General features: G+C 40.2%; 1 protein-coding gene across 1 annotated transcript in view; it reads right to left on the reverse strand.

Annotated features, from left to right (window-relative positions):
• UTP6 (UTP6 small subunit processome component) overlaps positions 1-10,418 on the reverse strand; it is a 32,892-nt gene that overhangs the window by 20,906 nt on the left and 1,568 nt on the right. The window contains exons 2-7 of the mRNA XM_077749618.1: positions 10,125-10,209; positions 5,710-5,751; positions 5,190-5,282; positions 4,045-4,092; positions 3,567-3,630; positions 997-1,115 (exon numbers count right to left, since the gene is read on the reverse strand). Coding sequence (XP_077605744.1) covers positions 997-1,115; positions 3,567-3,630; positions 4,045-4,092; positions 5,190-5,282; positions 5,710-5,751; positions 10,125-10,209 — 451 coding nt within the window. The remainder of the gene's footprint in view (positions 1-996; positions 1,116-3,566; positions 3,631-4,044; positions 4,093-5,189; positions 5,283-5,709; positions 5,752-10,124; positions 10,210-10,418) is intronic.

Genomic DNA, 10,418 nt, shown 5'->3' on the forward strand with positions numbered 1-10,418 from the left:
CATGAGCAAGTCAGAGAGAGAGAAACAGAGAGAGAGACAGAGAGAGAGAGATGGAGAGAGAGAGAGAGAGAGAGAGAGAGAGAGAGAGAGACACACACAGGATCTGAAAGAGGCTCCAGGCTCTGAGCTGGCTGTCAACACAGAGCCCGACGCGGGGCTCAAACCCACCATGAACCATGTGATCATGACCTAAGCCGAAGTCAGACACTTAACCAAATGAGCCACCCAGGCGCCCCAGTGTTTATTTATGTTTAAGAGAGAGACAGAGCATGAGCAGGGGAAGGGCAGAGGAAGAGAGGGACACAGGATCTGAAGCAGGCTCCAGGCTCTGAGCTGTCACCACAGAGCCCCATGTGGGGCTCAAACTCACAAGCTGTGAGATCATGACCTGAGCCGAAGTCAGACGCTTATTAACCAACTGAGCCACCCAAGTGTCCCAATAAGGCTTCATTTTCAATTGAAGACAAAACAGTTTCTCCCTTATCCTGACAAATAACTCAGAAAAGGGCAGCTTCTAATAATACACCATTTCTAGCATTTGCTTTTTTCTTAATTAAAAGTCTGGCCATTACGGCTTTAGTGCCTCCCTCTAGAGAATAAGTCCAGCAAGTGGGGAAGGAGGGATCTACCTGAAGAAAAAAAGAGACAAGAAGAATGAGAAGTAGAGGAAGAGGAGCCAAAGCAGCAGAAAGAAAGGAGAGAAAGAATGTAAGAAGGCAGGCAGATGCAAGGGGAAAAAAGGACAAAGGTATGAAAACGGCTGAACCCTGGCCCCCCACCCCTCCTAGCCGTAGTCTGTCACTAACAACCTGGATGATGCACACGGTCAACACTGGCTATGAGCCAAGAAACAGCTTCACCCCTCTCCTCCAGCAGCTCCCCTACTCACCCCTAGACTCCACAAACAGAAGTCTTCTCTAACTTAATAAAGAATGTATGTCTACAGAGGACCAAAACCGAGATACAACTCTCTCATCTTACAGGTACACAACTCACTTCTTGATAAAGTTTCGGGCACTCAGGATGAAAGCGCAGAGCTCGAAGAAATAGCTGTCTTGCACTTTCTGAAGATAAGCGATCTTCCATTTCCCATTTGGCTGCCATAATCCACAAAGCTATCAATGAAAAACATGAGACTTCATTTCAATAAGTTGATCGAGTCAGACTAAAAAAAGATCAATGCTCCAATTTTAATACTCAAAGAATTTTTTTTAATCTTACCAAAAAAGGAAAGGGATGGAGAGAGGGAGTTCCTAATGCTTATTTGTAAAGTATTGTTGCTTTATCTAAAATTAGAGTATTCTGGGGAGCTGGTGGCTCAGTGTGTTAAGTGTCTAAGTACGGAGTTCAGCTCAGGACATGATCTCACGGTTCATGGGTTCAAATCCCGTTGTCAGGCTCTGAGCTGACAGCACAGAGCCTGCTTGGGATTCTCTGTCTCCCTGCCTCTCTGCCCCTCCCCCAGATGCTTATGTGCAATCTCTCTCTCAAAATAAACTTTAAATGAAAAATAAATAAATAAAATTAGAGTGTTCTGAAGCAAAGAGGCTAATGATAATATCTGTGGGTACTTATGTGCCTCATTCAATCTAAGGTCAACATCATCGTAAGTCACATACAAATTTTAGAGGTATAAAAATGCTAGAAGAAATGGTGCATTTCAGAAGCAATGAAATAAAAATATTTCAATCTTTATCTAAATAGTTTATAATTTCTTTCGAATGGCTCAATATGAAAAATAAATTTTTTATCACACCTATTGGGAATAAGGACTTTAAAAAAAAAAAAAAACCTTTGTCTTTCTACACAGGAAATTAATGTTGGGTTAACATTCTAGCTATTTCCCTAGAAATTTAATAAAAGTCAGCTATGTTACCAGACAAGACTGCTTTCGATAAAAATGGCTCATGGTTAGTAACCACATCTGGACGAGAAAGTTATTAAAGAGAGAGCGCTATATTGCTTCGGGCTTTCTTGAGTCTATGATCCTCGAAATTGAGCACAGTCCTTTCTAGGATCCCTGGAAGCTATGCCTAACCACAGGTCTTCTAAGCCACAGTGGCTCCCCAACCCATTCACGTGGTCTCATTCCCTTACACCTGAACTGTCATCTTGGGGACCAGAAACTAGCCTCCAAATTGCTAAGAGTACTCTACTAAAGAAACTCACCTAATGCTGTATCCTTCTGAATTAATCAGTACCAAATGTGGCCTATTTTTGGAGCACCTGGGTGGTTCAGTCAGTTAAGCATCCGACTTCGGCTCAGGTCATGATCTCATGGTTCCTGGGTTCGAGCCCCACGTCAGGCTCTGTGATGACGGCTAGCTCAGAGCCTGGAGACTGCTTTACATTCTGTGTCTCCCTCTCTCTGACCCTCCCCTTCTCACGCTCTCTCTCTCTCAGAAGTAAATAATACATTAAAAAAAAAAACGTGGCCTATCTTAGGCCGTGTAGCGTGAACCTGGTTGAACCTGATACTTGAGAATAGGCACTGGAGCACCTCCGCTATACAATTATGTGCTACTTCACACAGTATTCACAAGAGAAATCTTTCTCTTACAAAACATAGTACCTACTATGTGCCAAGCACTCTTGTAAAATGTGCATTAACATTCTCCCCTTTAAGTGCCCTTTTTTAAGTTTTTGCCTTTAAGTGACCCTTAAATGTGAATGCATCCAAACAGAATGTCTCTCAAAGGACCAAAGAGTTTATTTTATCATCTAAAAAGAAACTTGGTGGGGTGTCTCCTGGCTGGCTCAGTCAGTAGAGCACATGACTCTTGATCTCTGGGTCATGAGTTCAAGCCCCATGTTGCAAGCAGAGTTTTATTTTTTTTAATTTTTAATGTTTGTTTATTTTTGAGAGAGACAGAAAGAGGGGGAGGGGCAGAAAGAGGGAGACAGAGGATCCCAAAAAGGCTTCACGCTGACAGCAGAGATCGACGTGGGGCTTGAACTCACAAACCATGAGATCATGACCTCAGCCAAAGTTGGAGGTTTAAATGACTTGAGCCACTCAGGTGCCCTACACAGAGCACATTTTTAAAAGTAACAATAGGGGCGCCTGGGTGGCTTAGTCAGTTAAGCGTCGACTTTCGCTTGGGTCATGATCTCGCGGTTCGTGGGTTTGGGCCCCGCGTCGGGCCTGTGCTGACTGCCAGCTCAGAGACTGGAGCCTGTTTCAGTCTGTGACTCCCTCTCTCTCTACCCTCCCCTGCTCATGCTGTCTCTCTCTCTCCTAGAAATAAATAAAAATAAAATAAATAAAAGTAACAATAAAATAAAAAATGCTTTAAAATAAAACTTTTAAAAGTATATAAATAAAGAAGTAAATAAAAATAAAATTAGTCCTTCTTACCCACAGATATAATACGGGACACAATAAATGATACACAGTGTATACAGATGACCTAAGAGGCAGCTATTGGGAAACCAAAACTGCTGAGGCCAAGCACCGATACTCAAGTTCTCAAACTAATTTCTTTTAGGCTTATTAAGCAAAATAAATGCCAAAATAGCTTGAGTCTACATAAAAGGTAGAAGAACTGACAAGGATCTCACCATACCTGGCTTGTTTGAATGAATGGCCAACATGGCAGAAAACACCTTGCTAAGTTGAGCTTTGGTGGTCTGTAAAAGAGAAAAAGCAAAGCAACTTCCCATACGCTGAAATCATTGTTAGTAATCTCTAACTGAGCTGTACGATTTCCTTACCAACTCAAAATCCAATGCTCTTGTAGGGACATAGGAACAAATACAGACACAGTCACAGTTTTCTTCTACCTAAACCACTACATGTAAACATCCTAAATATCTAAACACAATTTTTAACTTTACTGAATAAATACACACAATAAAGATCACTTTTTGACTTAGAAACCATTTAAATAGTATTCAGATATGTAAATATTGTTACACAGGGGTCTTTTCCCATTTACTAACCCTACATCTCTGCAGAAAACATGGAGTTCAATCAAGCATGGAACTTAAAAAGCAGACTTCCTAAAAGAATGAGAAAGTAAGACACAGCTGCACAATACTCACCCATTTCTTACAGAAGACTATATAGGATAGCCAAAGTTGAATATCATCCTGCAAGAAAAACAATGTAGTAAGCTGCCCGAATTTGAACTTTATATCTAATATGCCTTTGCACTAATTTTTTTTTAGAAACAGAGGCAGATTTCAGAAAAGCCAATGTGTTACATATTGCTCAGTCTATTAGCCTGTTACTCACTGAGGTCTTAGATGTCTTAAATGTGAAAACTCCGTCTGACCACCCATTCCAAACTACCATGCTTCAAGACAAAATGTGTTGTCTATCCAATTTGCTCAATGTAGTTTTGTTTTTATTGTTTTAATGTTCATCAATATCTATCCTTGAGTGGGGGAGGGGCAGAAAGAGAGAGGGGGACAGAGGATCCAAAGCAGGCTCAGTGCTGATAGCAGAAAGCCCAATGTGAGGCTCGAACCCACAAACCGCAAGATCATGACCTGAGCTAAAGTCAGACATTTAACTGACTAAGCCACCTAGGCACCCCTTGTTTTCTTTCTTAAAATATTTTATTTATTTTTGAGAAAGCAGGATGGGAAGAGCAGAGAGAAGGGGAGAGTGAGGGGGAGGGAGGGAGGAAGGGAGGGAGAATATCCAAAGCAGGCTCCATATCAGCACAGAGCCTGACATGGAGCTCAAACTCAGAAACCACAAGATTATGACCTAAGTTATGATTAACAGACAGAGCCATCTAGGCACCCTTGCTCAATGTAGTTCTTAAATGGTCTCAATCAGGGGTAACAACCCCAAATTTTGTCATTCCCAGGATCTAAAGTACTCCCCATATACTATGTGCCAGTTCCAGAGCCCAACCTGAAGAGTATCAAGTGAGGAACTGTCCCTACTCGAAACCATCTATCTTCCACCTCCAAGTCTTCAGTGTACTTCACTTAGAGATTTATCCCTAAGTCCCAAATTTCTAATCTTTAATCATGTACTAAATCCATTTTCAGTACTATCATCAAAAAATAACTATAAGGTAATGAGATCAATTTTCTTAATGGTTTGATAAATGGTTTCAAATAATTAGTGTTAGGTTAAATATGGAGACACCAAGATAAAAATAAACAGTACATTTGAATACTGAAATCGTAATACATCTCTTACAATTAAAGATGCTCTGATCACTACTTACCTTCCATTTTGCTGACGCACGTCGGAAGACACCTTGTACCCGGCGTACGATAGAGTCCTCAATCTCGTCCTTCTTAAATGAATATCCGATGCGCTAAAAAGTGACATAAAAAACAAAGCCTCAATTTAATCACATTTATCCACACCAACAGTCCTACTTGATCTAAATGGTACTAACAGGGGTGGCCTGGATGGCTCAGTCAGTTGGGCATCTGACTCTCGATTTCCCTCAGGTCATGATCTCATGGTTGGTTCTTGAGATCAAGCCTCGCATCAGGCTCTGACAGTGCAGAGCCTGCTTGGGATTTTCTCCCTCCCTGCCACTTTCCCACTTGCACATTCTCTCTAAAGAAGTGAGTATTTTTTAAAAAGGTGCTGAAAGGAAACAGAAGATTACAAACACCCATTATGAACACATCACCAATTTACCAGTGCTAACTGCTTCCCAAACCCAACTCTCTAGCTATAGAGTCACACTACTTAAATCCAAATTTTTCCCAATTTCCAGAATATCTACTTACAATTCTTCTTCTCTGAATCAACTCCAAAAGATTAATTTCATACTATGAAAGAAAAACATACAAGAAAAGTAAAATTTATAACCTTTTAAATTATAACCTTTTCATTTATAAACCTTAATTTACAACTAGAAATGCATTTAGTTAAAATCATAGAGTAAATAAAAATCAAGAATATAAAACAAGATTGAAGTAGCTAACTGGATGAGCCAGGTAAGCATGCAACTCTTGATCTTGGGGTCGTGACTTCAAGTCCCACGTTGGGCATAGAGCTTACTTTAAAAAAAAAAATACTAGAAGACAAAATAATTTGCTATCAAGCATAATTTGTAGTAAATGTAACCGTCAGTAATAATTCACCTTACATCTGCCAAACTCACAAATCCGTACATTAGCAAGCATATAAACATCTAAAATACAAACGAAGTATGTTACTAAAATCATAACACTTCTAAGATCTGGGGCTCCTGGTTGCTTTAGTCAGAAAAGCATGCGACTCTTAATCTCAGGTTCGTGAGTTCAAGCCCCATGTTGGGAATAGACTATTTAAATAAATATACTTGAAGAAGAAAAACTTAAAAAAAAAAGAGCTAAGGTTTATAATATCAGACTGTCTTATCTACAACAGCATGTTCAAACTTTTAGTAAATTACCCATGCAAAAATTTTAGCTTAATACAAGCAAATGAAAGACATAATTGTGCCTAAGTGGCTCTCCCTACCAAACCCTCTGAAGGACCACTTAAAACCTCAAAGGTTCTCTAAAAACCACTACTATTCAATTCCTCTCTAAGCCTCACTTTGAAGACTATTAGAGACAGAAAGCTCAGCGCTTCACAAGATTATATGCTTCGTTTTGCCACTGCTTTATGAAATATTCAAGCACCCAGAACACCCAAGCAGCTATTACACAGCTACATCAAAGCGTACATTTTACTAACCTTGCTTCAAAATCTTTACAAATAAAACATTTCACGTAAAGGTGAAGTTCCCTATGTATCATGTCTAATTGCACTCTTCTCCCTCCCCAGATAAAATTACTATTTTCCAAAGCAAAATTTTTTACTACATTATAATGCTTTCTTGGATGTTTTAAATTATTTTTTTAAATGTTTATTTTTGAGAGAGAGAGGCACACACAGCATGAGCTGGGGAGTGGCAGAGAGGGAAACGCAGAATCTGAAACAGGCTCCAGGCTCTGAGCTGTCAGCACAGAGCCCAATGCAAGGCTCAAACTCAAACTGTGAGATCATGACCTGAGCCAAAGTCAGACACTTAACTGAGCCGCCCAGATACTCCTCGAATGCTTTTAAAACTCATATAATTACACTGTACCCATCACTCCATGTTTTTACCCAGTTATGATTTTAGATAGCATATCTCTATGGACACATGAAAGTCAAGTCCATTTTAACTACTGCGTAGTTTATTTTGACAGAGAACACACACACACACGCAGGGGAGGCACAGAGAGAGAGGAGAGGGGGGGAGATAGAGAGAGAGAGAGAGAGAGAGAGAGAGAGAGAGAGAGAGAGAGAGAGAGAGAGCCCCCCAAGTAGGTTTCTCACTGTCAACATAGAACCAGATGGGGAGCCTGATGCCATAAACCATGAGATCATGACCTAAGCCGAAATCAAGCGTCAGACAAAACTGAATGAGCCACCCAGGCACCCCTCTAATTTTTCTATTACAAAATACTGTGGGGCATTTGAGTGGCTCAGTCAGTTAAGCATTCGACTCTTGATTTTAGCTTAGGTCACGATCCCAGGGTTGTGGGATGGAGCTGCATGCCGGGCTCTATAGTGAGCACGGAGCCTGCTCGGGCATCTCTTCTCTCTCCCTCTCCCCTGCTGGCACACCCTCTCTCAAAAAAAAAAAAAAAATGCAATTAATATGAAACCTCCTCAAAGAAATGATTTTTGTCTTAGTTTATTATTGTATCCCATTGGATCAGATCAGTGCTGTGTACATACCAAGTACTCAATATTTAATATATGACTGACTGAAATTGCTAGCTCATAAAATATGCATTTTCAACTTCATGGGATATTACTAAGTTGCTCCCCAAAGTGGTTGTACCAATTAAATATTAACATCAGTCTTTACAATATCTGATAACATGATAGATATAAAGCAGTACCACACTGTAATTCTCACCTATGTTTGCCTGATTACTAATAAGGCTAACATTCTTTTCCTAAGTTGAGCGATGAATGGTGTTTCCCCTTTGTGAACTGCATGTTCATATTTTTCCGTTGTTTTCATTTTTCACAGTTGTCATTTTCTTCTGAATGTGTAGTTCTTTAAATATTCTAAATTCAAAATCTATGTGCTGCGGGGCACCTGACTGAATGGTTCAGTCAGTTAAACGTCGGGACTCTTGATTTCAGCTCAGGTCATGATCTCCTGGTTTGAGTCTGAGCCTCACGCTGGGCTCTGCGCAGACAGTGCGGAGCTGCTTGGGATTCTCGCTCTCCTCTCTCTCTCTCTGCCTCTACCACTGGCGCGGGTGCGCACGTTCTCGCTCTCTCAAAATAAATATATAAATCTAAACATATGCATGCATGTGTGTACATACACACACACGTACCAAAATTATTTTCTCTGTTCCGTGGCTTTTCTTTTTACTGTGGTACTTTTTGCACAGAAATGTTTATTTTTAACATCGTCAAATCAATCTTGTCATTGTTTGCGCTTTCACAGTCTCATTTTAGAAAACCTTGCCTACTCGTTTTTTTTAACATTTATTTTTGAGAGACAGATACAAGCAGGGGACGGGGCAGAGAGAGAGAGGGACACACAGAATCGGAAGCAGGCTCCAGGCTCTGAGCTGTCAGCACAGACCCCCATGCGGGGCTCGAACCCACGAACTGCGAGATCACGACCTGAGCCAAAGTCAGACGCCCAACCGACCGAGCCACCCAGGCGCCCCTCTTTAATATTTCTCATAGAGATACAAAGTTTTCCCCAAATTTAGCTTTTCCATTCAGCAGGAACTTCGTTTTGTGTTACATGAGAGGAATCTAATTTTATCTCCTCAAAGTGGATAACCAGAAGCTCATTGATTTAACATGCCACTTACATCTCATATCAAGTCCATATGGGTTGTGACGGTTGTGTGCACGGGGTGGAGATATGAGTATGTACATCAGGGAGCGTGTGTTTAATTTACTTATTTCAGTTACGCCCTCTAATCAACCTAATCCACAGGTACTTCTTCAAATATTTGAAGAGTGGAATTATCTGCCACTTCTCAGGTCTCCTTCAGGATAAACATGCCTATTTATGTTCTTTCAAGAATTCCTCCTAGAACAAGATTTCCATCCTGGCTTCCTTTTAACTGACCCCTCAAAGTCCTTCTTAAAATGCAGTCTCAAGCCTAACACAATGCTCCAGATATGGTCTGTTATAAGTGGAAAACACTTTTTTTCAAACACACACCTCCTGAATGCCTACTATATAGTGCTCTCCACTCAATTAGATTACCCAACACACTATTTTTGTTAACATCCGTTATTTTCTTTACTTTTTAAAATTTATTACTGAAGTACACTCAACACACAGCAACCTACTACGAGCTCTCAAACGTCTTCCAAGTACAAGATTCAGAGCCAGGTCTCACTTGTTCACCTGTTGCTGGTTTTTCAATCTAAACTCAGAAAACCTCCAGTCTTGTAACACTGCATCTTACCACTAGGTCCAGATTTTGTTACCTAACATACTGGCTATTCTCCACCTGAAAATTAGTCTAGCGTGTGTATTTCATATTCACTCAACTCTCCCATTTATTTATACTGCTGAAAAATTTGCGTATCTCTAAGGAAGCCGACTTACAGACACATAAATATAACTTTCCAACCATCGTCAAACTCACTCTCCTTTATTTCTCCCCACAAGAAATGGTATGTCAGTCAATTCTCTTGCTGAAATCCTAATACACAGTACCTTTGGCACTTTCTGGTCTATTAACACTATATAAGGAAAAAAAGAGATTTCAGTTTGCCAAGGATGAAAGCCTTAATGGGGCAATGTTATTCCCAAACCATTTCTATTCCTGTTCAAAAATTACCCATTTAGGGGCGCCTGGGTGGCTCAGTGGGTTAAGCGTCCAACTTCGGCTCAGGTCATGATCTCACAGTGGGTTCGAGCCCCGCGTCGGGCTCTGTGCTGACAGCCAGCTCAGAGCCTGGAGCCTGTTTCAGATTCTCTGTCTCCCTCTCTCTGACCCTCCCCTGATGATGCTGTCTCTCTCTCAGAAATAAATTAAGAAAAAAAAAAAATTACCCGTTTAATCAACAATCCTAGAATTTTGCAAACAACTGAATCAAGCTCACCATTCTAGAATTTACTTAAAAATTGTGAGGGGACANGATTTAAAAATTGTGAGGGGACTAAAAAGTAATGAACTTATTTACTTACTTGAACATAATTGATAAAGTCATCCTTAAAAAGAGCTCTTCGCTGTATTCTGTATTCCAGATTCGAAGCCTTCCTAATGATAGCCCTGAGAAAACCATTTTAAGATATAACAGTTGAGAAGAGCATAAGTTCAATAACTTTAGGGTTTTACGTTTATTTTTAATATATTTAAAACACATCCAAAACCTGAAATTCCCAAATTAACTATCCTTCATAAGCAAGTATTCTTTTACCTGATTACTTCTATGTGCTTAGAGGCATCAGAATGTTTTTTTTTTTAATTTTCGTGAGAGA

The sequence above is a fragment of the Crocuta crocuta genome, unplaced genomic scaffold (genome assembly GCF_008692635.1).
Source record: "Crocuta crocuta isolate KB4526 unplaced genomic scaffold, BGI_CrCroc_1.0 scaffold149, whole genome shotgun sequence".
Lineage (NCBI taxonomy): Eukaryota > Metazoa > Chordata > Mammalia > Carnivora > Hyaenidae > Crocuta > Crocuta crocuta.